Source organism: Leuciscus leuciscus, assembly GCF_965113295.1.
Source record: "Leuciscus leuciscus genome assembly, chromosome: 8".
NCBI classification, from domain to species: Eukaryota; Metazoa; Chordata; class Actinopteri; order Cypriniformes; family Leuciscidae; genus Leuciscus; species Leuciscus leuciscus.
Window position 1 is genome coordinate 39,831,997 of NC_138732.1, and position 26,326 is coordinate 39,858,322.

Below are 26,326 nucleotides of genomic sequence, written 5' to 3' on the forward strand. Positions count from 1 at the left end.
TTTGGTGTTGTTTGTCCTATAAGAATTGTCCCAAATAACGTCTGCATTGCAATATAGAATCTAGTGGCTCGGATCTCGCGTTTGCCGAGGCAGCGCGTAGATTACGGGTCTACTCTGCAATAAAGATTCTGTGACTGATCTCGCGTTTGCCGAGGCAGCGCGTAGATTATGTCTGCATTGCAATACAGAATCTATAGCTCGGGTCTCGCGCTTGCCGAGGCAGCGCGTAGATTACGGGGCTATTCTGCATTAAAGATTCTGTGTGGGTGCGAGGCATGCACAGTCAGCTCCTGAGGGTGCTGGCTGTGTGTTCATTGAGAAATATCTTGACGCACACAGCCGTGCGTTCCGGGTGTTTCAGCCTCGCGCCCGTTGGCTTTCTTCTCGAGAGATGAAAGCCAAATATATTGTGAACGACTCGAATCTCGCATTTGCCGAGGCAGCGCGTAGATTACGAGTCTGCTATAAAAGGGGACACACACGATCTGTGAAATAATACTGTTTGGGTGCGAGGCATTCACAGTCAGCTCCTGAGGGGGCTGGCAGTGTTCATTGAGAAATATCTCGGCGCGCGTGCATAGAAAAGAGCCGTGCGCTGTCGGATGTTTCAACCTCGCAATTGTTGACTTTCTTCTCGAGGGATGAAAGCCGATATATTGTGCCGACGGCTCGAATCTCGCGTTGCCGAGGCAGCACGTAGATTACGAAACCGTTTAAATAAATATTAAACTAAACAAACAGTATTGTCTGGTGATTATGGCTGCATTTAATTCTTAATGGAATTAAAATGATGGAATATTATCTGACTTTGAGAAGTTATATATTTTAATTCAGCCTACCACCGTTCCACTTATCTAGTGTTTTTGGCTGCATTTAATTTTGAGGAATTAAAATGTTGAGCCTCGCACCGACAGGTGCAAAAAGAGTGTCGCCTCCCGCGCCCCTCCCGAGGGAGCCTGGCAAAGGAGACGGCGCTCTTGCGGCAAGCCTTCTGAGCCTAAGGTCGATCTGAGGACCGTCCTTTAGGCAAAGAAGGCTTCTGCCAGGTGGTCCTAGCTGTGGCCGGACCACTCAGAGCTGTCCCCCCCGGGGTGGAGCGATCGAGGTCGCCTCCCCCCGGAGCTCTCAGGAAATCAGTGCTGTGTTCCCGCCGTCCAGTACGCTTCGGGCCACACTGATTTCCCGCGCACGCACGCCGCTCCAGCCGCCTCTAGAAAGACCTGCGGCTGGGCAGCGAACGCGTCCGCACACCGAAAATCATTCTCGACTGCTCCCTGCCGGTCAGCCGCTTCAGGGGGTCGGGAATGAGGCTCGGTTGACACCCGAGGCCAGCCTTGAGAGGCTGGTTCCCTTAGTAGATTATCTCGGCGCATGGTCATGCTTCCGAATATATCTGTGTGGGCCCTGCGTACTGTAGAGCTGGGTTACAGACTGCAGTTCAGCTCCCCTCCCCCGAAGTTCAACGGGGTGGTCTGGACTGTGGTCGGCTCAGAGCAGGTTCGGGTTATGGAACAGGAAGTTCAATCCCTGTTGGTCAAGGAGGTCATAGAACATGTTCCTCTGCCAGACAGGGAGTCCGGGTTCTACAGCCGGTACTTCATAGTTCCCAAGAAGGATGGGGGGTTGCGTCCAATAATAGATCTCAGGCACTTGAATCGTTCTCTGAGGAGATTCAGGTTCAAGATGCTCACAATTCCAGCCATCGTGAGTCAGATCCAGTTCGAGGACTGGTTCGTCACGATAGATCTGAAGGACGCATACTTCCATATTTCCATCCTTCCATGTCACAGGAAGTTCCTGAGGTTCGCTTTCGGGGGCGAAGCGTACCAATATCGGGTTCTTCCCTTTGGCCTAGCTCTTTCCCCTTGCACCTTCACCAAGTGCATGGATGCAGCGCTGGCTCCGCTGAGACTCCAGGGCATTCGTGTACTCAATTACATCGACGACTGGCTAATATTAGCCAAGTCGTACGATATGGCAGTTCGGCATCGAGATGTCGTTCTAGCCCATATCAGGTGCTTGGGGCTGAGACTCAACACAAAGAAAAGCGTGTTGACGCCCTCCCAGAGGACTATGTTCCTGGGAGTGGTATGGGACTCCACGACGATGCGGGCACAAATGTCTCCTGCACGGGTGGAATTCATACGGGCGATGGTCTCCAGAGTGAAGCTAGGCCACAACCTCACTGTGAAGCAGTTTCAGAGACTGCTGGGGCTCATGGCAGCAGCGTCCAACGTCATACCTTTGGCCTGCTACACATGAGACCCCTACAGTGGTGGTTGAGAGCCAAGGGGTTTTCCCCGAGGGGAAATCCGTTCCGTATGATCAGGGTAACGCGCAAATGCCTTCGTTCTCTCGTCATATGGAGGAAACCTTGGTTCCTGTCCCAGGGACCGGTGCTGGGAGCATCATGTTGCCGGAAAACCGTTTCAACAGATGCCTCCCTCACTTGGTTGGGGCGCGGTCATGGACGGCCGCTTTGCGAGAGGTCTGTGGGAGACCCGGCATTCTTCCTGGCACATCAACTGCCTGGAAATGCTGGCGGTCTACAAAGCTCTGAGGAGCTTTTTCCCAGACCTCCGCGGCCACCATGTCCTGATACGCTCGGACAACACTTCTGTAGTCGCGTATCTGAATCATCAGGGGGGTCTGAGGTCGCGCCCTCTATGCAGACTGGCACACCAGATCCTTCTGTGGTCCCAGGGGAAACTGTCGTCTCTCAGAGCGATGTACGTCCCCGGGGACCAAAATCAGGGAGCAGACGTCCTGTCGAGGCGGGGGCTGAGGCCCGGGGAGTGGCGACTCCACCCAGAGGTGGTGGAAGCCATGTGCGTGAGATTCGGCCCAGTGGAAGTGGATCTGTTCGCGTCTCAAGAGACGTCCCACTGTCCACTGTGGTTCTCTCTCAGGCATCCAGCTCCGCTGGGGCTGGACGCCATGATGCAGACGTGGCCAAGGCTGCGTCTGTACGTATTTCCCCCGATCGTTCTGCTCCCGGGAGTCTTGGAGCGAGTCCGCCGGGAGGGGATCAGCCTACTTTTAGTAGCACCCCGCTGGCCGACCCGAGTATGGTTCTCGGACATTGTAGCACTGCTGGACGGCCTTCCGTGGCAGGTCCCTCTGAGGAGAGATCTGCTGTCGCAGGCAGGGGGCACAATATTTCACCCCCGGCCAGAGCTGTGGAACCTCTGGGTCTGGCCCCTGAGGGGGCTCGGTACCTAGAGGCTGGCCTGTCAGCAGATGTTGTCGAGACCCTACTCAGCTCCAGGGCTCCTTCTACCAGGAGACTGTACAGCCTGAAGTGGAATGTGTTTTCCACTTGGTGTAGAGAGCGTGAGGTGGACCCAGTTAACTGCCCAGTGGCTTCAGTGCTGGAGTTCCTCCAAGATCGTTTCTCCGCCGGTCTTACCCCGTCCACACTTAAGGTGTATGTGGCTGCCATTGCGGCTTTCCACTCGCCTATAGGTGAGGGGCCTTTGGGGAAGCACCATCTGGTTGTACGTTTCCTCCGTGGGGCTCGGAGGATGAGGCCTGCGGCTCGCTCCAGAGTTCCAACCTGGGACCTGGCGGTGGTACTTGAAGGGTTGGCTGAGGCCCCCTTCGAGCCACTGGAGTCGGCTGAGGCAAAGAACCTGACCCTTAAGGTGGCCTTTCTCCTTGCTATCACCTCTCTGAGGAGAGTGGGGGATCTCCAGGCCTTGGCTATAATGCCAACTTGCCTGGAGTTTGCCCCTGGCGGAGTTAAGGCCATCTTACACCCTAGACCGGGCTATGTGCCCAAGGTGCCATTTAATGTGGCACGGTCAGTGGTTCTTCAGGCATTCCATCCTCCACCTCACGTGACGGCGGAAGAGGGGAGACTTCACCTGCTCTGCCCGGTCAGAGCCCTGAGAGTGTACCTTGAGAGGTCCTCTCAGTGGAGGAAGTCAGACCAGTTGTTGGTGTGCTTTGGTTCACCCAAGAAAGGGCTGCCTGCATCCAAGCAGACAATCAGTAATTGGATTGTTCAGGCTATAGCCATGGCTTATCAGGTGCGCAGTCTGCCTTCACCTATAGCTGTGAGGGCTCATTCTACCAGGAGCATGGCCTCCTCGGTAGCCCTCCTTTCTGGAGCCTCGCTTCAAGATATTTGCGAAGCGGCTGGGTGGGCCACTCCACACACCTTCATAAGATTTTATAGTCTGCAACTCCCTGTGACGCCTGGCGCCAGAGTGATCGCGTCCTAAGTGTGCCTGGTCTCCCAGCTTCACACTAGGGTGGCGTGCTTACGGTGTGGCATAGTGGGCATTGCGTTCCCATAGTGTCGTCACGACGACGACGCAGTGCGAGTTCCCTCGAAGGGGAACGTCTCGGGTTACGACTGTAACCCTTGTTCCCCGAGAAGGGAACGAGACACTGCGTCTCGTCGCCACACCTATCACGGGCAGAGCGCGTGCTTCATCGCAAAGGAGCTAACGTGTGTTTGTGCCGGCGTCCCTTTGTATCTTCCGGTTATGCCGTCATCTACTACGTCATGACGCAGCACCAATCAGGATTGGACAGATTTCATTCATGCTTCAGATGCGTTACGCTGAGGGCGTTCCCATAGTGTCGTCACGACGACGACGCAGTGTCTCGTTCCCTTCTCGGGGAACAAGGGTTACAGTCGTAACCCGAGACGTTCTTCTTCTTCTTCTTCTTCTTCTTCTTCTTCTCTAATATTAATGGCGGGTCGCAACCAACTTTTTCAGGTGCATACCGCCACCTAATGTACCGGAGTGTGTAATTCAAGGTTTTAGTACTTCAGGTTACAAATTTAGTGCACCCATAAAAAAAAAAAAACGAACAAAAAAATAAAATACATACAAATACACAAAAAATACCAAAACAACCTTTTAAACCTATATGTTATGGCCTAATCCTGTAGATTTGAGAAAGTTAAAAAGAGCTTTGCAACACTCCCATGTTTCCTCACTCATCCCCAGTATCCCTTCTAAATTCCATCCCCGTCCTAATTCACATATCTTATCACGCAAGATGTTCCTCTCAAAATCATATTTACTACACTTCATGATGACATGCTCAACATTTTCAGGAACATTACATACCTCACATTTATCAGACACACATTTTGCCATTAAATACAGTGTTGCTTTTAACCCAGTATGTCCAAACCTTAATCTTGAAAAAATCACTTCATCTCTTCTACATTTCCCTTTGAAACCCTTCACCTTAATAGATTTCTGAATGCTATAATAGTGTCTCCCTTTAGTGTCTGTGTCCCACTTCTTCTGCCATTCGTCACTCACTGCTTTTCTAATTAATGATTTAGCCTCTCCTTTTCCAAAGGGAACTTTCATTATTTCATCATCTTTTAATTTTAATGCTGCCTTTGCAATCTCATCTGCTTTTTCATTTCCCTCAACACCAACATGAGCCGGGACCCAAACAAATTGTACATCACCTCCAGTTCTTTGTATTCTCAGCATTATTGTATATATTTCAATCAATAAATCATCTCTTAAGGTCTATTTGGAATTCAAACTAAACAGGGCAGCAGTGGAGTCTGAACAAATGACAACTCTCTCTGGCCTCACCTCTTCTATCCACTGTAAACCTAAAATAATAGCAACCATTTCTGCTGTATATACAGATAATTGATCATTAATTATTTTACAAATACCTACATCAAACTCAGGTATGTATACTCCTGATCCTACATGTTCAGTCCCTGGATCTTTTGATCCGTCAGTAAATATTAACATATAATTATAATAATTCCTCTTCACATAATCTCAAACCAAATATCCTATATTCTTCACATTACTTTCATTCCATTCTTTCTTCTTCTCTAGAAGTTTGAGGTCCACATTGGGCACAGGAAATATCCACGGAGGAACATTACCCCATACAGTAGTTGGTCCATATTCTATGCTATTTAATCCATATTCTTCTGCTACTGTATTAATATTCCAACCAAATCCTTTACCTTTCAGTCGACTTCTTCTTCTTCTTGCGTTTAATGGCGGTTGGCAAACCATTTAACGGTGCATTACCGCTACCAACTGGACTGGAGTGTGGAACGAGAGATTAAGCAAAAAAAAAGAAAAAAGAAAAAAAAAATTAAATAATACTTAGACTCAGATTCTTTTAATTAATTCAGTTTCTTTAAGAAACCTAATTATATAACAGTATATCTGACCTGCTGTTTTCCCCAAGAGACCTGACAATGAGACGTCATGATGTTTTGCCTTCCATAGTGACTGAAAGAGGTGCTCCCTATTAATATTGTATTTCCTACACTGAAGAAGAACATGTTCCACTGTTTCTGGTTGATTACAATAAGTACATTTCCCAGTTGGGTGCTTACCTATTTTATACAATGAAAGGTTTAGACCTGTATGACCTATTCTCAGACGAGTTATTAAACTTTCTTCCCTCCGTTTCCAGCCCACCATCCTCCCAGCACCAACCTGTCTCTGTACATTATATAAATGCCTTCCAGTTTCACTGTTATCCCAATACCCCTGCCAAACGGACTGTGCATACTCCCGGGCCAAGATCCAAGATGGCGCCGCGGATGGCTGCCTCGGTGTGGAGCTCTCCAGTTATTGTGTTGTTTTTGTTGGTTTGTTCTGCGTTTAGTCATTCTTTTCCTATCAGTTTCACCAAAGACGAACTACTGGACATTAGGAAACACACACCAGACAACTTTTTTACAGATTTTGATTACTCAGACGTTTTACTGGACATTCTCGTCGGAGGGGCAGCGGTGTTGTTCAAACGCGCGCTCAGACGCAAACGCGGGAAGCGCGCTGGCGCGCTGGTTAAACTCCGCGAGCGCGGCCTCCGTACTGCACTCCCCAGTATTCATCTTGCGAATCTCCGATCTCTTCCTAACAAAATGGACGAACTTCTTCTCCTCACCCGCACTAACAAGGATTTTTTAAACTCCGCTGCTCTGTGCTTCACTGAAACCTGGCTGAGTGAAGCCATACCGGACAACGCACTACATCTGCCGGGCTTTCAGCTGTTCCGAGCGGATCGCATCGCGGAACTAACGGGGAAAACGAGAGGTGGTGGATTGTGTTTCTACATTAACGAAAGTTGGTGTTCAGATGTAACAACACTGAAGAAGATGTGCTCTCCTAATTTAGAGGCACATTTCATAAACTGTAAACCTTTCTACTCGCCGCGGGAGTTTTCCTCATTCATTCTCGCGAATGTTTACATTCCTCCAGACGCGTGTGTGAGCGCGGCGATACAACAGCTGGCTGAACATATAGCTGAAATGGAACAAAGGTACCCAGACTCTCTTTTAATCATTCTTGGGGATTTTAACAAAGCAAATCTCTCCCGTGAACTGCCAAAATACAGACAGCATGTTACATGTCCTACCAGAGACAGTAATATATTGGACCACTGTTACACCACGATAAAGAATGCGTATCACTCCGTCCCACGGGCAGCTTTGGGGCTCTCTGATCATTGTTTGGTTCATCTTATACCGACCTACAGGCAGAAACTGAAATCAGCTAAACCTGTAATAAGGACTGTAAAAAGATGGACCAACGAAGCAGAGCAGGATCTACAGGCCTGCTTCGATTGCACTGATTGGACTGTTTTTGAAGCTGCAGCCACCGATCTGGATGAGCTCACAGATACTGTAACATCATATATCAGTTTCTGTGAGGATACATGCATTCCTACCAGGACATTCTTATCATTCACTAATGATAAACCATGGTTTACTGGGAAACTCAAACAGCTTCGTCATGCCAAAGAGGATGCTTACAGAAGTGGGGATAAAATCTTGTATAACCAGGCCAGAAACAGACTGACAAAGGAGATCAGAGTTGCTAAAAGAAGCTACTCTGAAAAGCTGAAAAAACAGTTTTCAGCCAACGACCCGGCATCAGTCTGGAGAGGCCTGAGGAACATCACCAACTACAAATCACCATCCCCCCGATCTGTGGAGAATCAACAACTGGCTGACACTCTCAATGCATTCTATTGCAGGTTTGAGAAGCCCAGACTCACACCTCACACCCGCTCTGATGTGCACTTCACACATCCACCATCACCTCCTGCAACCCCTCTCCTCCCCCCTTCTGCCATCCAACCTGAGCTTAAGGTCTGTGTGGAGGACGTGAGCCGAGTCTTCAAAAAACAGAAGACTAGGAAAGCTTCAGGCCCAGACGGCATCTCATCTGCTTGTCTAAAAGCCTGCGCTGACCAACTGGCCCCAGTCTTCACGCAGATCTTCAACAGATCATTGGAGCAGTGTGAAGTTCCCTGCTGCTTCAAACGCTCCACTATCATTCCGGTTCCCAAAAATCCTAAATCCTAGATCCTACCTAAAATCACTGGACTTAATGACTACAGACCTGTCGCTCTCACGTCTGTGGTCATGAAGTCGTTTGAAAGACTGGTGTTGGCCTATCTGAAGGACATCACTGGACCCCTTCTGGATCCCTTTCAGTTTGCTTACAGAGCAAACAGGTCTGTGGATGATGCAGTCAACATGGGACTGCACTATATCCTGCAACATCTTGACAGACCTGGGACTTATGCACGGATCTTATTTGTGGACTTCAGTTCGGCCTTCAATACCATCATCCCTGATCTTCTCACAGCCAAACTGACTCAGCTCTCCATGCCATCCTCAATCTGTCAGTGGATCTCCAGCTTCCTGACAGACCGGCAGCAGCGAGTGAGACTGGGGAAGCTCACATCCAGGACCCTCACCATCAGCACTGGCGCCCCCCAAGGGTGCGTTCTCTCCCCACTGCTCTTCTCCCTGTACACTAATGACTGCACTTCTAAAGACCCCTCTGTCAAGCTCCTGAAATTTGCAGACGACACCACCGTCATCGGTCTCATCCAAAATGGTGACGAGTCTGCTTACAGACTGGGGGTTGAACAGCTGGCTGTCTGGTGCAGCTATAACAACCTTGAGCTGAACACGCTCAAAACAGTGGAGATGATTGTGGATTTCAGGAGAAAATCCCCAGCACTCCCCCCTCTCACCATCATGAACAGCACTGTGGAAGCAGTGGAGTCATTCAGGTTCCTGGGCTCTACCATCTCTCAGGACCTGAAGTGGGCAAATCACATTGACTCCATTGTGAAAAAGGCCCAGCAGAGACTGTACTTCCTTCGCCAGCTGAAGAAGTTCAATCTGCCACAGGAGCTGCTGATCCAGTTCTACTCAGCCGTCATTGAGTCTGTTTTAAGCACTTCCATCACTGTCTGGTTTGGTTCAGCTACCAAATCGGACATCAGGAGACTACAACGGACAGTCCGGACAGCAGAGAGGATTATTGGTGCCCCCCTGCCAACCCTCCAGGACCTGTACTCTTCCAGAGTGAGGAAGAGAGCAGGTAAAATCATCACAGACTCCACTCACCCTGGACACCCCCTGTTTGAACTGTTACCGTCAGGACGGCGACACAGATCACTGGCCACAAGAACATCCAGGCACAGGAACAGTTTCTTTCCACAGGCCATTTCCCTTCTGAACACTTAACATGCCCCCCAAGGCATATGCCTGCAAGTGCAATACTCCCACTGTCTAGTGCAATATTCTCTTAACTCAGGTGATATTTATATTTATATTATTCATACTACTCAAAATACTGTAAATATGTTCATAATCTGTAACATGCACTAGACTCCCACTGTCTAGTGTAATATTCTCTAACTCAGGTGATATTTATATTTATATTATTCATACTTCTCAAAATACTGTAAATATGTTCATAATCTGTAAATGTTTATTCAGACTAAACCCAACTGTGACCCCTTTTTTTTACTTTTTATACTATTTTATTTTATTTTATTTTTTTATATATTTTATTCTTAGAATTTGTATTACTATGTTTCTTGTTGTATTTGTATTTGTATATGTGCACTGGAAGCTTCAGTACCAAGAAAAATTCCTTGTGGGTGCAAGCACACTTGGCAATAAAGCTCTTTCTGATTCTGATTCTGATTCTGATTCTGATAATTGACTTGGCTTCTTCTTTATTTAATGGGGTTTTTAAGTCTATATGTTTAGTTTTGAGTGATCCTTTGGCCAGCATATCCACCTGCTCATTCCCCTCCACACCGACATGAGCAGGAACCCAAAGAAAGCATGTGGATAGACCCTTTAACTCCATCCTGTATAACATAAGGAATATGTCATTGATGATATTAGATCTAAATAATGATTTGCCAGATTTAATACTCATAAGTGCAGACAAACTATCAGATGCAATAACAGTATTCTTTGTTTCCCTCTCTTATATCCACTGCAGGGCCAATAATATTGCAATCAATTCTGTGGTATATACTGACACATGATCCGATATTCTTTTCTTAATATATGACTCACTTGCTGGGATGTAAACTGCTGCACCTGCACGCCCTGTATCAGGATCTTTGGAACCATCTGTGAATATAAACATGGAATCTGCGAAATGCAAATCAAAATAATTCTGTACTATTCTGCTTTCAGGAATTTTCTTTGACATATCCTTCAATTCCTGCTGTATGTCTAAGTCTACACGTGGTGTTGGGAATAGCCAGGGAGGAATTGACGACTGTATCACTGTAGAGCTGTAATCTAAATGTCTTAATCCTATGACTTCTGCCTTTGCATCACCGATCCACCCAAAACTTATGAAATTTGTCTTATTGTGTTCCCAGCAATCTATTAAAAGACTCTTGGCAGGATGCGACTCACATTGCCCCTGGATATTAACCCAATATGCCATCATTAATTTTACTCGCCTGATTCCTAACGGCATTTCTCCCATTTCAACCTGCATAGCTGATACAGGAGAGGTTTTAAAAGATCCACTACAAATTCTCAAAGCCTGAGCTTGTATTACATCCAACTTCTTAAGATTTGATTCTGCTGCTGACATGTACGCTATACATCCATAGTCAAAAACCGACCTCATTAATGCCCAGTATATATTTTGTAGGGCTACTCTACTTGCTCCCCACTCTTGTCCTGACAGACAGCGAAGTATATTTATGACCTTTTTACATTTGTTCTTGACTTTGTCTAAATGAGTATTCCATGTGAGCTTCTCATCAAACCAAACCCCAAGAAATCTAACTGTCTTAACTAGCTCAAGTGGTTGTTCATACAACTTCATAGAAATTGGCGTGACTTTATGCCTCCTTGAAAAGCAAATCACCTTTGTTTTTTCTACAGACAATTTGAATCCCCATTTATTTGCCCATTTTTCCACATCAACTATTGCAGCTTGCATTTTCTTACTGACGTGCAGAACATTACGGCCTCTTACCCACAGAGCCCCATCATCTGCGTACAAGGATTTCCCTACACTTTGTTCAAGCTGAGAGAAGATGTCATTTATCATTATGTTGAATAACAGTGGGCTACACACACTACCTTGCGGAGTGCCATTCTCCACCTTATATACACTGGAGTATTCTGAGCCAACTCTTACTTGAATTTCCCTGTCAAACAAAAAGTTCATAACCCAATTATATGTTCTACCTCCAATACCCAATGACTTCAACTTAATAAGTAAACCTTCCTTCCAGAGCATATCATATGCTTTTTCAACATAAAAAAACACAGCTATCAATATTTCTTTGTTAGTCTGTGCTTTCCTGATGTCTGATTCTAAGCACAATACTGAGTCCATTGTATTCCGACCCCTACGAAACCCACTTTGATATGGGTACAGAAGAGCTTTACTCTCTAAATAATACGTTAAACGTTCTGTGACCATTCTTTCCATAATTTTGCATAAGTGTGACGTTAATGCAATAGGTCTATAGCTAGAAGGGTCTGACTGATCTTTTCCAGGTTTTAGAATGGGCACTATTATTGCTTGTTTCCAATCTAACGGAAGTTGGCCAATATCCCAAACTTTATTAAACAAACCCAACACCATGTCCAGTGCACTATCTGACATGTGTCCCTGGAGTTCGACTTGCTGTGGGACTGTTAGGAGAATCACTGAACTACGGAAGCTCTGCGTGGACAAAACGCAAGAAACTCAAAACACAAATAACTCTTCCCACAAGGGGGCAGTACAACACTGTTGTTAGCACTTGTGCTCGGTTCACTCTCATCCTCTTCAGTTCTTGTATTTGAAACATTCTCCTCCTGATCCAAACTTCTCTTGCCAGATTGAAGCCACAATAGCAGTTTTGAACTTTTCATAATTTAATCCTTCACCTAACATTCATTTATATTTAGCCTTTTCACACACTTAAGTTAAAAAAATTCAGCTGCTCCCCAAGTGTAAGCTTTTCAAGGCGACCGTTATAGATCGTATCACTTTGTTTCCATGGTGACGCGTCATTGCTTGTCACGCGACCACAACCACTCAGTGACTGATGATCTGCTTTTATTTATTTTTTTATTCAAAGTATTCACAAATTTGTTAGCTATAGCATTGAATCGCCTTTATAATGATCACGTTAGTTGGGAAAAAAAAGCACAGTTTGAATTTAGCAGTTGATCACGTTCTACTCACACCGGTGAGATCGAAATTCTGTGTTTCCTCTGCGTACACTTTCCACTGAGATAGATAGATTAATAGATAAATACATAGATAGATACATAGATAGATAGATAGATAAAAATGGAGGCTCCACAGAAGAGATGCCGTACATCTGTGGTGTGGGAGCATTTCCATTTGGAAACCCCAAATAAAGTGAGATGTATATTGTGATCGGCAGCTAGCCTACTGCAACAACACATCATCCATGATGCGCCATTTGAGGAACACTCATCCTGCCATTTTGCAGGGTGCAGAGGATGGTAGCATTCACCCTGTACCTAGGCCTGCTACTGACACTGCTGGGCCATCTAAGCAAGGTATGCATTGTTTGAAATATAATTATAATTGAAATATAATAACAAACTGTTGGGACACTGTTTAGAAAGTCCATAGGCCTGTGTCAACCTAAGCCCTACAACCTAACGTAACGTCCCAATCACAACTGCCAATCATGTTAAAAACAGCTTCACTGTGAATATAATATAATATAATATAATATTTCAACACCAGTAGAAACACAGGACAGTTAATGAGAACTTTGATAATCGTATCCGTGAAACCCAGATGCTACACAATGCTACAGCTGATGCCACAGTGGAAGTGAAAAAATACCTCAACTATGCGTTTTTGCCCAGAACCCATATGATCCCCTAACTTACTGGAAAGAGAGAGCAGTAATATTTCCTCATTTGTATGTCCTTGCTAAAATATATCTTTGCATGCCAGCAACAAGTGTCCCTTGTGAGAGGATTTTTGCAAAGGCTGGAGAAATTATCTGTAAAAAAATAAATATTTTTGAATAAAAATCTATAAAAAAGTGAGACATTGTGGCTTGATTTCTTTTATTAATATTCATTTTTCATGACCAAAATAACATTATGCACAGTAAGGAGCCTACAGGTTACAAGCTTCACATATTAGAAAAATACAATAATAAAAAAACGAAAAAAAATTGTATGGCTCGTTGTCAAGGTTGTTTCAGATCAACACCTGCAAGTGACCACTAGGTGTCACCATTGAGACGGGTGTCGGATTGATTCGAAGCCTCGACACAATATTGCACATTTGCTTCAACTGTTTCATTGTTTCACGAAGCCTCGATCTGCCCACCACTAGCAATAACACTCAGAAATGATGGCCGGGGCAGATCAAGACTTCACACTGAATGGGGTGTGGAAGTGGTTTATATGTGTGTGTAAATGAGGTGCAGGTGTGTAGTGCAATCAGTCCCAGGTAAGCGGTATTATGGGAATTGGAGTTCGGTGAGTAATGTTAATATTCCGGAGACGGTTCCCTCCAGTGGTGAAGAGGAGGTGGTGCGGGAGCCTGCTCTGTAACATCAAGGATGTCTTATTTGGATTTTATAACTCTGACAAGAATCTAAAAGACAAGTACTTTCTTATAAATCTGTTTATTTTTCTAGCCAAGGTTTTTGTACACAAGTGTAAGTTTTTGTCTGTCAAACCTCTTTTTGTTATTTTTTGCAAAGACCTGAAATGTTATTTGGGTACTATCTCTTCTTCCAACAATGCCAAAGCTTTAAAGTCTGTTACATTGTGCACAAAGTATAATATTTATGCTTTTTTTAAATGAAAACAAAAAGGGACTCAAGGCATTTCTCTCTCTCTTGAATTTATTTTAAATTATATGTTACTCCTGGCTCAATTTATTATTATTATTATAAAAAAAATGTCTGTTTATTTTACTTGCTTTTTACAGTGTGGGTGTACAGTGTGTGGTCATTGAAAATGTGTTCTGATATATGTTCTTCACAGAAAATGAGCCAAGGCCAATGAGTCTGAGGTTGAAAAAATTATTAATCGTATCATTTGTTACCGCACTGGGTATTACATTAACATTAGCTCAAATGATATATAGGGAATTTTAATAATTAATCATGAATATGATTAATATATTGCATAGGCCTACTACAGTTACATTAAATTATCTAAGTTGAAAATAGATCGATTGTATATGGATAATCAATCACAACGAATTATGATTCCTCATTCATATATCAATAGCTTCATTTCAGATCGATTATATGAGATAACCTTTAATGGAATGTAACAATATTAGCTCAAAGGGGAAATATTAATAATAATCCATAATTACTAATTATGATTAATTATTAATATTTGGGTCAGTTAATTAGATTAACTTTGAGGTAAGCTAATTAATATTACAATCAATTAATCAGTTCCAACGAACTCTTTGATTATTCATTTATTCTAAGAAAAGTGTATCTTCCATGGTCACGGAAAAATAATTATTCCTTAGCATGTACAGAAATTAGAGCATACTGTAACAAGATCAAAATCGTAAAAGGGACTTTGTATGCAAACAGAGGATCAGAAATCAAATTCATAATTGTGCACAAGTTTTATTAACTAAATCACAAACATAACTAACACTAAACAAACATAAATACATTCATACATCCATACATACATGCATAGGTAAAGGGGTGAGTGATGTGGAACCGGAAACAGGAAATAGAACTATGGAGCCAGATCTATTTCAGTATGAAAAGAACCATCAGCTGATCATTTTCAGAACACCTCATTAAATTGATATACTGTACTTGCATGGTCAGTTCTTGAAGTGGTTGAAGATTGAATTCGTCGTGGGGTCCTTGAGTGTCAAAAGTCACGGTGCAAGTTGCAATCGTTTCTTCTCCGTTGGATGAAGAAGATAGGATGAACTGGTATTGTCGCTGTTCTCATGGCTGGAGTGCAGATTGTGGCCTACACGTTCTGGGCCGGCAGGACACAAAGAGCACATGGTGAAAGTTGCGAGGGACTTCGTCCGTGTTGAATGACGTCACTGAACTCCTGAAGTTGTCCTTGATGCTGGAGTGAGCACATGTCCTGGATGCTTCGAAGCCTCCTGCCCTGGGCCTGTTTAGGCCACGCTGGACCGCACGGCATCCTTAAGGCAAGAGTTGTCCGTTTCCTTCTTGGTTGGCTTTAAGAAAGGCAGTCTGACTCGGCCTGCAGAGACCAAAACAAACACAAACAAAAAACATGCCACACATATAATTTGGTTAGCCATACACTGTAAAAACTAAAGGAGCCTCAAATATCCTGTCGGATACTCAAGGAACTTCAAAATGTAATTTAAGTGCCTCAAAGCTCTTTCTCCTATAGTAGGGTTACTGGAGGAGCATTGACAATCTTTGAGGTTCTTGCTGGAACTTATGGGATCTTTTAAGCACTTTGTATTTAGTTCAGAGGTTCTGGAGTCACCTTTACCATGAGACCTCGAAGTGCTTTGGGGGGAAATAGAGGAACTTGAATGCGATAAAAGGGTTATTGGAAGATCTTTTAACATTTAAGTGGTTCCTGGAAGATCTCTTATGTTAAAGCCAGCATCTGGAGGAACCCAATGGTTCAGTGAGGCCAGAATAATATTTTTATTATCCTATTATTATTATTATTATAGGCTACTTAAGTTTGATTCAGTATACATACCTGGGTGAAAAAGACGTAGGCTACTATTAAATGTATTAAAAATGTACTTGAGTGTGTTTTTAGTAGGCCTACAATACAAATATACTTTAATGCATTTGTAATACATTTAACAGTAGCCTACGTCTTTTTCACCTGGGTAGCTTACATTTATTTAGTATCTAGGCCTATTTTATTGATTAATTTAAACCTTAAACTACAACACTAAATAATAATAATATTAATAATATGAAGAAGAACCAGGAGGAGAAAAGTTTTAAGTTAAAAGTTTTATTCTGTCACGAAACTGCTGCTGTTCCTCTGCTGTCGTCGCTTCAGTGATGCTCGCGCTGCTCGCGCACATCAAAGCTCAGCTGATCGTCATCGGGTTTGAATTGAAAGTAACGCCGCAACGGCTCCTCTCATCAAAGCTTCCGCCGTTTGTTCGGCTCTCCGTTACAAGGTTTGTAAACTCGCCAAATAAATATAAATACAGAGTCTACTCACTATATATTCAATCACACATAAACTAAATTTATTATACAATACTACGTTTTTACAGTGTTTACCACTCGTTTATTGCACCGTATCTGGTATGAAGGTTTTAGCCGCGATGCTAGATACGTTGATCTAACGAACAAATGGAAATTATTGACTTATTGTCTTAGATTGATTTAGTCATTCAATTCAACATATTCTGTAACTGTGTCTTAAAATTGCTGATATAGCCGAACTAATTTAACTGATTCCTGCTGTCGTCTTTGCCGTTTGTTATGAATAACAAAAGCAGGTTAATATAGTTTGGTCTGTTTTTGTTTAGCCTAACTTTACTTACTACATGTGCCCTCATTCTCTCAAATACCATTTTAAAGCCATTTACTGGTCAATAAATATTTGTGAATAATCAGCTTTGTTCTTTTGTTTCCCCAGAACAACCAGTACATTTCTAAAATAATCTGAACATTTCAGTGGCAACATTGAATTACAGTAAGTTACCTATACACCACATGCACGTACTTTATTACTGTGAACTTCCTCTGTGTGAAATTGTATTGTTTGACTGTGTACTTGTGTTTTTTTAATCAGTTATTCTCTGAAAATCTTCCCTCATGCTCTCAAATCTCATTCATGTTACTCAGAAAAATAATATCACAGGTTTGGCGCCAATAATGCTATGCATTTTTTTCTTATATCTTTATCATTTGCATTTGAATATAAGACATTTTAACTCTGAATTAACTTCAAGTTTAGTCTTTTTCGACAAAAAAAGAAGGAAAAAGCTATTGTATGGCTTCAGAAGACTTACAACACAATCCATAACACATGAGTTGTGAACTCATTTGATTATTTTTAGGATCTTTTCTGGGACATTTTTGGAGCTTAACCATTTTTACATAAATTGTTGCATTGAATTGAACTACACAAGTGTACATAAGAATGGTTGGTAACACTTTAGAATACTGTATCTTACTTATTGCATAACTAATAAGGAATTATTGAGGAACTAATAGGTAATTCTTTATTAACACTTTACTGTTAACTACTAAGGAAGATGTGTTAACTAATTAGTATGTAATAGAATTGTATGATTGTGTTAAGTTTCAGTTAGTTAATCAATAATTAATGAATTATGTCATAACTCTTGAAGAACTATTATATCTATTAATTAATGTTCAAGAAAAATAACTAAGAAGTAACTATGAACAGTCATACACAGTAGTCACTACAATAAACCGTTTTATTTTAGCAGTGGAGTGGTGGATGAAGTACACAAATCAAGTACTTGAGTAAAAGTACAGATAACCCAATAAAATATTACTCCAGTAAAATGATAAACTATTGGCCTATTCATTTTCAAAATTACCTTAGTAAAAGTACAAAGGTAATTATTTAAGTAAAAAGCACTGATCAATGTTTTTTTGTTTTTTTCTAGCCAGTTTTAGTCATTCTTCAGCACTAATAAGAAAGATAAGTGCAGACATTTACTAGGCTATATATTGATCTGCAAATAAGCAAACTTTTGATTTAATTAGCAAAATGTATCATAATGTATGATAACTTATCTATTTTACAAAGGTTTAGATAATACCGTTAATAATGTGTTTTTTTTACAGTAAGTTTGATTTGAGTCAGAAGTATGTGGTAATTCTGTATTAATTACTAATGAGTTCCCTATATTCTCACTTTAGAATACTGTTCCAGGTTCCAAGTAATTCCTGAAGAATTATCTAATGATTATTTGTTAATTACCAATTAATTTCCTTATATGTTCACTTTAGAATATTGTTTCAGGTTATAAGTAGCCTAATTCCTGGATAATTATTTGATAATTATTTATTAATTACTAATGAGTTCCCTATATTCTCACTTTAGAATATTGTTTCAGGTTATAAGTAGCCTAATTCCTGCAGAATTATTTGATAATTATTTATGAATTACTAATAAGTTCCCTATATTTTCAGTTTCCCTCAGTCATTGCCTCAAACATGAATTTACTCAATGGCATTCTATGTTGAGGAATACACACACACACAGTACTGTATATAAAATATAAAAACTAATCTGAGGTTAGTTTTGTTTGACTGTTCATTAGTAGTTACTTCTTAGTTATTTTTCTTGAACCTTAATTAGTAGATAATTAGTAGTTCTTCTTCAAGAGTTATGACATAATTCATTAGTTATTGATAACTAACTGTTACTTAACACAATCATAAAAATATATTACATACTGATTAGTTAACACATCTTCCTTAGTAGTTAACAGTAGTGAAGAAGTAGTTAATGAATAATTACCTATTAGTTCTTCAATAATTACTTATTAGTTATGCAGTAAGTAAGATACAGTATTCTAAAGTGTTACCGAATGGTTTCATGAATGATTTACACAATTTCTCTCTGCTTGTTTCATGGAGTGAAATTGAATGGTGACTGGGGTTGCATTATGCCTGAGATCTGCTTTTGGGTTCCACAGACAGAAAGTCAAACAGGTTTGGAACGTCACGAGGCTGAGGAAATTATTTAAATTTGACAACTATCACTTTAATAACCTTATTAACAGTAAATGTTGTACTTTGCAGGGATCTCGGTAAGCTGAAATACAAGTTTGAACAAGAATAAAAATCCTCCTGTAGACCCGAAAATCACTGAAGTGCCTGGACCATCCACCAGAAAAGAGGAAAAACAAACGGAAAACGAATCTGCTGTACCTTTTCACTTTTCGAACTATTTAAGTACCTCACATGTCCCTTGTGAAGATTTTATTATTGATTGCATTTTATGTTGCAGCGAGTAAAGGTGCGGTCACATTTTTGAATTTCGTGAAATTACACGGGCAAAAAAGTCCATTGATCATTGTCAGCAGTGTAGTGACGTAATGTATGAAGCACAGCTCACACAGGAGTCACTTTCAAGCAGCTTTCTGTTGGTCAAATCTAGCGAATTCCAGTAACCAACTTGGTCCCATAGGCCCAGTTCACACTGCAGGCAAAAATGGCCCAAATCTGATTTTTTGGGGGTCAAGTGACCAGGTCAGACTTCTTCATAGGTAGTGTGAACACTCAAATCTAGGCCAGATCTGATTTTTTCAAATCAGATTTAGACCACATACATATGTGGTACTGAATCAGAACCATATCTGATTTTTTTCAATGCGACCGCAGTGTGAACAACCAAGGCGGATTTGATGCGACTTTTACGTCAATCTACGTCGACATTTGTCACAATTATGCGCTGGCGAAGCCTTACACACAACAGACACAGACAGTAGCCTAACATTAAATACTTGACTAGATATGGAGAACAGCGATGGAGCGAGTCAATGGAGGGAGAGTGAGGTGTTAGACCTAATTAGTATATGGGGAGATACTTCAATTCAAGCTAAACTAGAAGGATCCTACCGTAACCGCTCCGTTTTTGAAAAAATTGCACACGAAATGGAAGAACGGGGACACAGGAGAACGTGGCTGCAGTGTCAAAGAAAGGTGAAGAGTCTTAAAAGTAAATTTAAAGAAGCAAATGATTCTAACAACGAAGCGGTCGTGGTCGCATCACTTGCCCATTTTATAACGAAATTAGCCGTGTTATGGGCGATAAACCCAGCTGTCAGCCGTTGGAGCTGCTGGATAGCTACGAAGCAGGTGAAGAGGAGCCTGAAACTCAGAGGAGTTCGACAGACAGCCTGGATATAGATGGCGAGACAGGTAACGTTATGTTTTCAGTCTTGACATACATAACCTACGCATATACTGTTGAAAGAGACTAGCGTTCACAGAATAAACGAGTCAGTCAGCTGCTCCCAGTTTTCTTTGCACAACTGGGAAACACACCAGAGAAGCAGAGACTTGTACCCTTTACGTGACTGTCGCTCCAAACACTCATGAAAGTGCGTATCTATATCACAAATTTAATTTCTCGTACCATTTAAACAGGCTTTTTTTTTTTATTATTATTATTTTTGTGTGTGTGTGTGCATATGCACACTGCAAATAGGATTAGTGTGCGTGTGTATTACACACAATAAAGTGCATATTATAAACGCAAAAACAAATTAAGGCGTATAAATGGCACGATAAATTTAATTTCTGGTAACCGTTATAGATACGCACTTTAATGAGATCGGGCTCGACATTCAAAAATGTACAGTCTATCTACGATCTGATCCAGTGCACTGGTAACCTGGCTCATAACCAAATCTCATATTATAACTTATAAGGAGGGGAGCTACCATGTTATCCTCATCTTCTCAGGGTAACGTGTGTGTGTTGAGGGTGTTAAGTAAATTGGTAACGTGAAACAGCTCATAATATTTGCATTGAATACATCACATTACAGCAGTACATGATATGTTTGCTTGCACCAGATGATACAAGCACAGAGTCACTCCCATCTGCATCTTCTGCACCTTCTGTGTCTTCTGGATCTGCACCATCTACATCTGGAGAAAGCTCATCAGCTGCATGCATTACAGAGACCACTGGAAGAAGCACAACAGCCACCAAGTCCTCTGGAAGTAAGAATCATCATGTTTTTATCAGGCTGTTGCTACTTCGCTAACCCATCCATTACTGTTTTTGGATTCTGCTATTACTGTACTGTATTACTGCTAAGTTTTTACTTATACTCATGTCTACCCTCCAAGCATAACTGTTTATTTTTTTAATTATGGCCAAACACTTTCTCCTCTTTCTTACAGCTACATCTGCCAAGAGCAGGAAAAGGAAGACCAAGATGGAAGCAACACTGGAAATCTTCGCTGAAAAGATCAGCAGTGCCCTCAACAATACAGACGACACTGAGCTTCAACTGAAAATGCAAGCAGCACAGAATGAGCATGAGCTCAAAATGCTCTCAATGTTCACACAGTTTCTTGCAAGGTCAAATTCCCCATTTCCACCTATCTACCAAGCACCAGTCCAGCCCTCACAGTACAACCCAAGACAACTGCCGCCTCAGCCTACCTTTTACAACTTTACTCAGCCCCCGAAATTTAGCATGGGTTCACCTCAGCCGCCACCATGTAACGAGACAACCAACCAGCCTCTATCTTTTCTGCAAGATCTGGCCTTTCTCAACCTTTCACCCATCCCCCTGCACATCCTCCAGATCTACCTCAGTCCTTCAGCCAGGTGTCAGCACACCCTCAAGGTCCAGTTCAGCAGCCTTTCAGCCAGGCCTCAGGACATCCACCATTCTACCGACCTCCAGATGATGAGGAAAAGTAAATCAGATCCAATATTGTGAATTGCTTTCAGTATTGTTGGTCAATCTATGCAAAGTGTATACATCATTATAAAGATAAATAACAGGTCAGATTATATTTGACAGTTTGATTTCAGGTTACAATTTGAACGTTATATAGCGTTACTAAACCAAAAGAGACTTGCACTATAGAAGAATAATTTTTATTTTGAGTTTTCAGAGTAATTATTCAAAGTAGAACATGGAAGTTAGCAGGTTTTCTTATTTTTTAGCCAAGAAAAATTATTGTGTGGAAACTAATTTTACAGGGATGCATTTCATTTTATTTATTTATTTTTTTTTAGAACAAAACTGACCATTTCATCATTAGTATTGAAAACAGTTTTTTTTTGTTGATCTACACTTTGAGAATGTTATGTTTAAACATTGTCAAATAAAGTTTCTTATGTGAATCAGCGTTGGCTGTAAAAAAACTCTGTCAGTGCCTCTCTGACTCTTGTTGGCTCAGCAGCATGCTGTGTCGCTCGTTAAAGTACCGTTGCTGCTCTGTCAGGTTCCCTGTGTCAGTGTACCCTTTAATAAGCCAGCTCCTCATGGGGTATGCCGGGTCACCCAGCAGCATGATCGGTACTTGGACACCGTTGATCTCCACTGTGTCCTTTGGAAAATAAGAGAAGTTGAATTTATTAGATGTTATAATATGTTTCTTGAAACATTTTAATGTCTTTTATACTAAGATGGTACTGTTTCCAAATAGGATTTGAGTGTGTGTGTATACATGTGTGCATGATTGTTATAGAACAACTTACTGGTGGAAAAAGCTCCCCTCTCTCTGCCATTGCAAAGACACAGGGATTCCTAAGAACCCTGGCATCATGGACACTTCCAGGCCATCCCGTGTAGATGTTGGTGAAACTGTTATGGGGACAATTGATGTGTTATTTTATAATTTTGTCCATGTAAACAATTATGAAAAGAAACACAAATCAGTTATTACTGCACTGTGAAACATTTAAATATAGGCAAATTTTTAAATGATCGGTAGGGGGTTGCAAAACAAAGATGGCTACTGTAAACACAGAGGGGCTATCATATTTTAATATCAGTAGGGCTAATGACAAGCCATACTATGACAAACCGTTTTAACATTTAATCATTGAAACCCACCAGTCTAAATTTTCATGCTAGTACTTATTTTTTTAGATACTAGTATCTATTCCATTAAGTACTAGTACGTATTTATTTAGCTAATGAATAATTCCTAGTACTTAATGGAATAGATAATATCTAAAAAAAATAAGTGCTAGCATGAAAATAGAGACTATAGATTTAAATGATTAAATGTTAAAGCGGCTTGCCATACCACATAATTGTATCACAAGGCAGCATTATTTAACTATTTTATAAACCTAAATCAGACTTTTCACTCACTGACGGCTAACACAAAAAAAAAAAAAAAAAAAAAAAAAATCCAGGATAGATTATTTTCATAATTGTAGAAGGCTTACCAGAACTGATGATCTTCAACTCCCTGCAGAAGGACAGAATGCCATCCTTTGCGATTGAAGTAGTCGACGTGGTTTTCTTCTTGGGCAATGATGGGGATATGACTCCCGTCAATTGCTCCAGCGCACTGTGGAAAACCACACCTCATTTGGAAGCCTTGTAGGACCTCCCAGAGGGCGTCTCCTTCGGGCAGTTTTATGAACTCGGGCATGAGGACTTGGCGCACGGCCTTGCAAAATTGCAAAAAAACAGAAGACCTGGCAATGCCAAACAGGTTACCCATCGTGCGGTAACTGACCCCCGTTGCCAGCCAATACAGCCCAACTCCTACACGTTTCCGCACGGAGATGGGTCGCCTAAATTGAGTGTCCTGCCGTAGGAGTCTTGAGGAGAGGCGCTGACAGATATAATCAAAAGTTGCCCTCGACATCCTAAAGTTTTCAAAAAACAGCGTCTCAGTGAAACTATTCACATCACATTCCCACCACTCCTGGCTTCGTCGACGCATCCACACAGACCTCTGTAGTGAATTTGCAGCCATAAACCCGAAAAAGGTTTTGATCCGCCAATTTTGCTCTCTTTCTCTTCGTTCTTCTCCTCCTCAGCACCTGCTCATTAATGTTACGGCTTCCATTACACAAACATTTTGAAATAAATGCGAATATGCTTACTTCCTCCATAATCTCCCGAACCGCGTGCTGCGTCTGATGTCATTGTTATTGTTCTTTTGCGCATGCGGGTTAGTTTGAAACCTCAAACAGTTCACACTGCAATCAGATATAGGTCACATTGTAAAAGGTAATGTGAACAGCCAATCAAAAAATCGGATCTGAGCAAGAAATCAGAATTGAGCATTAAGACTTGCGGTGTGACATTTCTGACCACAAACGAAATTGCTGATCGTGTGGATTCTTATTGAAATGACTGGAATTCTACTTCTCCATCTCTACCTCTACTTCCTCTATCTTGTTTCATGAGAATACTCAACAACCATTTATGAACACTGTTGATTCAAGTCACACATTTAAGCTTTTCAAAAGGCATAGTGTACATTACAGTCTCCAGTCTCACGGCATCCCAGACTTCAACAATTTATGATTCAAAATAGCTGAATAACTAATCATCAGAGATTTCTGTATAGAGATAAAGGTTAGGATCCATGTTTCCATGCATTTTGTTGAAATGTCTTTTCTTGTATAGCCTATTGCATATACTTGGTTGATTATTCATGTTGCTTATGTATTATACAATTTTTTTGTGTATTCATTGATATTAATCTATAGTTAGCTTTTTTTCCCATGTGTATGGAAGTGTATGTATAAAAATGAATATAAAATATGTAATAAACATTTCTTATTTTGTATTTGGTTCAATTTGTTTATTATAATAGAAGTCAAAGGTAACCATAGTAACAACATGAAATTAAATATTTTTAAAAAATGAAATTTGGTTCCTGGAGGCACCCAAAGTGGTTCCACACAGTGATTTATATAAGAGTTCCTCAGGAAACTTGTGTGGTTCTTCAGAGAACCGCCCCTTTTTAAAGGGTGCCTAGAGGATCTACAGACGGTTCCACCGGTGTGGCAAAGTGAAGAACCCCAAAAGGTTCCTCCAGGCACCTTTTATTTTTACAGTTTGCAATTGAACATATCTAAAACAGTAACCATGTTCTTTTCAAAAAACAATTTAAATATAAAACCTGAAATTTTAATATCTGGAGAAAGATTACAGGTCGTCACAGAATATAAATATTTAGGATTACATATAGACTCAAACCTCAACTTCAAAACTCACATCAAAAACGTTAGTAATAGGATTAAGTTCAGTCTAGCAAACTTCAGATTCATTAGAGACTTCCTTTCAACAGAAGCTGCTAAATTATATATATTTTTTTTTCCATGATTTTATCCCACATAACATATTGTTTAATAAGCTGGTCCAATACTCACGCTACAACAATAAAACCATTAGAAATATTATACAAACAAGCATTAAAAATACTGGAAAAAAAACATACCACTTCCACTATTGTAGTATTCTGAGGAAATATCAGTTATTTACCTGGGATAATCTCATTAACTTCAAAAACATTTGTTTATTTTATAAAATCAGACATGGTTTAGCACCTTCCTCCACTATGTGATTTTATACATTTTAGATCCAGTGAGGTTAGGGTAACCAGAGGGGCAGTGAGGGAAAACTGCATTATCCCCCGGAGAAAAACAGCTTTTGGTCAGGCTGTCTTCTCCGTAAGAGCAGTTCAGCAATGGAACACAGTGCCGGAAACCATCAGAGAGTCTTTGTCATTCTTTTCTTTCAAAAAGAATGAAAAAAAAAAAAAAAAATGGCTTGTAGAGAGCCAAACTTGTGGGCACTAATGCTCTTGGTGTGCATTTAAACATTATATGATTATTTTACATGAATTGTATTTATTAACCACAATGTGTTGTATGTAATTTTATCTTGTGATTTTATACTTGTGATTATTTTTAAAGGCTGCCTGTTTTACATCTGGCTGGGGGACTACCGAGGAAAATTAGCACTTTTGAGCTAACTCGGGTACATTTACATTGTTTTAATGTTGATTAATGTACACTGTCCCCTTTCAAATAAAGAATAAATGAAAAAAAATGAAAAATGTAAATAGAGAATCCGCCATGGTGCAAGGGCAACTGGCTTTTAAAGGGAATGGGAGATGAGCCTCTGGTTGGTTTATTGCACGTTACACTCAAAACACCCCCATTACTCATTAGGAGAACAGAGAGACAACCCTTTTAGACCAGATTTGGACACGCCCTAACTGCACTTGTGCCCTGCGCTTTAGACCATGTGCTTAGATCGTTAAAATAGGGCCCATGTCTTTAAATGAAAAAACGCGTTCTGTGTGAACCGGCCCTAATGGATTTTGACACGGTGTAAGAGTCTATTCTTAGATTCCCTTTATTTTCCATATAAGTATTTTACAAAGACAGTTTTCAACATCATTCAGAGAATGTAATTATTTAATTTTTATGTAATGTTATGAAATTACCAAAGAATATAGCTAAACTAATGAAAATATGTTTACTGTTTGTTTACATACTGAATAATTCAGGTGAATGGAATATATAGGGTTTAAAATGGAATATTTCAGAATTATTGGCATACACTTAATATAAC

At 41.2% G+C, this 26,326-nt stretch overlaps 2 protein-coding genes and 1 long non-coding RNA gene across 5 annotated transcripts; 2 read left to right on the forward strand and 1 right to left on the reverse strand.

Moving 5' to 3' along the window:
- Positions 1–865: 865 nt before the first annotated feature.
- Positions 866–4,665, forward strand: LOC309504612 (uncharacterized protein). The gene is made up of 2 exons (XM_082177776.1): positions 866–1,397; positions 1,576–4,665. Exon 2 carries the CDS (start codon positions 1,782–1,784, stop codon positions 4,224–4,226), a length of 2,445 nt encoding a protein of 814 aa, XP_082033902.1. The 5' UTR covers positions 866–1,397; positions 1,576–1,781; the 3' UTR covers positions 4,227–4,665.
- A 9,937-nt stretch (positions 4,666–14,602) lies between these two features.
- LOC309505059 (uncharacterized protein) lies at positions 14,603–26,197 on the reverse strand. 2 transcript variants are annotated; one of them, XM_082178439.1, is made up of 4 exons: positions 23,170–26,197; positions 22,471–22,576; positions 22,198–22,319; positions 14,603–15,508 (listed from the first exon to the last, which is right to left on the reverse strand). In XM_082178439.1, exons 1-4 carry the CDS (start codon positions 23,706–23,708, stop codon positions 15,448–15,450), a joined length of 828 nt encoding a protein of 275 aa, XP_082034565.1. In that variant the 5' UTR covers positions 23,709–26,197; the 3' UTR covers positions 14,603–15,447. The 2 variants fall into 2 exon arrangements, with proteins under 2 accessions (XP_082034565.1, XP_082034566.1); XM_082178440.1 differs by lacking the exon at positions 14,603–15,508 and having other exon boundaries at positions 21,847–22,319.
- On the forward strand, positions 15,766–19,664 carry LOC309505111. 2 transcript variants are annotated; one of them, XR_014208286.1, is made up of 4 exons: positions 15,766–16,427; positions 16,895–16,951; positions 18,877–18,951; positions 19,042–19,664. It is a non-coding gene; the product is annotated as an uncharacterized lncRNA (long non-coding RNA). The 2 variants fall into 2 exon arrangements; XR_014208287.1 differs by having other exon boundaries at positions 15,770–16,951; positions 19,042–19,663.
- Positions 26,198–26,326: the final 129 nt, after the last annotated feature.

Excerpts from the sequence above, each read along its gene's own strand:
- LOC309504612 (XM_082177776.1), top strand. The coding sequence starts at position 1,782 with ATGTCACAGGAAGTTCCTGAGGTTCGCTTTCGGGGGCGAAGCGTACCA.
- LOC309505059 (XM_082178439.1), bottom strand. The coding sequence starts at position 23,708 with ATGGCTGCAAATTCACTACAGAGGTCTGTGTGGATGCGTCGACGAAGC. Across the intron at positions 22,577-23,169 it reads GTTGAAGATCATCAGTTCTG|TTTCACCAACATCTACACGG; the intron begins GTAAGCCTTCTA and ends TCCCCATAACAG. Across the intron at positions 22,320-22,470 it reads GAGGGGAGCTTTTTCCACCA|GACACAGTGGAGATCAACGG; the intron begins GTAAGTTGTTCT and ends TATTTTCCAAAG.